We start from the raw sequence: 1275 nt of genomic DNA, 5'->3' as shown, positions 1-1275 counted from the left end.
AAAAAAAAAAAGAGAGGAAGAAGAAAGAACATTATTTAAAATGCGCCGTTTTGCTACTACTTTCTCAGCTTCATCTGCTGCACTTGGTTCTCGGACAGTGACGAGTTTGACTGTTCGTGACGCACTAAACAGTGCAATCGATGAGGAGCTGAGTCGAGACAAAACTGTTTTTGTGTTGGGTGAAGAGGTCGGACAGTATCAAGGAGCCTACAAGGTGACAAGAGGACTTGTTGATAAGTATGGAACATCTCGTGTTATTGACACACCCATTACGGAACATGGTTTCGCGGGTATGGCTGTGGGTGCCGCCATGAATGGCATGAGACCCGTGTGTGAATTCATGACGATGAACTTCGCCATGCAAGCCATTGACCAAATTGTGAACTCCGCTGGTAAGGGATTGTACATGTCAGCAGGCCAACTTAAGTGTCCTATTGTGTTCCGTGGTCCCAACGGCGCATCAGCCGGTGTTGGGGCTCAACATTCTCAGTGTTTTGCTGCTTGGTATGCCTCAATTCCTGGACTGAAGGTATTCTCCCCATACAGCAGCGAAGACGCTCGTGGAATGCTGAAAGCTGCAATTCGCGATGACAATCCCGTCGTTATGCTTGAACATGAGCTTATGTATGGTGAGACATTCAAAGTAAGTGATGAGGCGATGGGAGAAGACTTTGTCATTCCTTTTGGAAAGGCTAAAATTGAGCGACCTGGTAAGGATATCACAATGATTGGTTTCTCGCGTGGTGTTTCTCTTTGCCTTAAAGCAGCGGAGCAACTTGCCAAGAGCGGTATTGAGGCTGAAGTGATTAACCTTCGTTCCCTTCGTCCTCTGGATCGCGCAACGATCATTCAATCCGTGAAGAAAACTGGTCGTGCGATGACTGTTGATGAATCCTTCCCTATTTGCAATATTGGTGCGGAGATATGCGCCATTGTAATGGAGAGCGAGGCGTTCGATTATCTTGACGCCCCGATGGAGCGCGTTTCATGTGCCGACTGCCCAACACCATACTCGAAAAATTTGGAAGTTGCATCACAACCGCAAGTCTCTGATGTTCTCGACGTGGCACGTCGCATTCTGAGCTAAATAAACCCGTCGCACCGACTGAGCGACTTTTTCTCTGCTTCTTGACAGAAATAGAGAAAAAGGGCGCGTGTGTACGTGTGTGTTTGTGTTATGGTGCGGGGATTTTGTCTTGAGATTGAGTTGGACTAACGTTCAAATACCGCTGAAACTGGATGTTGGTGCATTTTATATGTTGGAGAGAGTATGTA

At 46.9% G+C, this 1275-nt stretch overlaps 1 protein-coding gene across 1 annotated transcript; it reads left to right on the top strand.

Moving 5' to 3' along the window:
- Nucleotides 1-40: 40 nt before the first annotated feature.
- Nucleotides 41-1087, top strand: TEOVI_000541700 (pyruvate dehydrogenase E1 beta subunit, putative; the record flags this gene model as incomplete). Its single annotated transcript, XM_067220518.1, has 1 exon — nt 41-1087. One exon carries the CDS (start codon nt 41-43, stop codon nt 1085-1087), a length of 1047 nt encoding a protein of 348 aa, XP_067076619.1.
- Nucleotides 1088-1275: the final 188 nt, after the last annotated feature.

This window comes from Trypanosoma equiperdum, assembly GCF_001457755.1.
Source record: "Trypanosoma equiperdum strain OVI genome assembly, contig: ctg_1174, whole genome shotgun sequence".
In the NCBI taxonomy this organism is placed as follows: Eukaryota; Euglenozoa; class Kinetoplastea; order Trypanosomatida; family Trypanosomatidae; genus Trypanosoma; species Trypanosoma equiperdum.
This window is presented reverse-complemented; position numbering and strand designations above follow the sequence as displayed.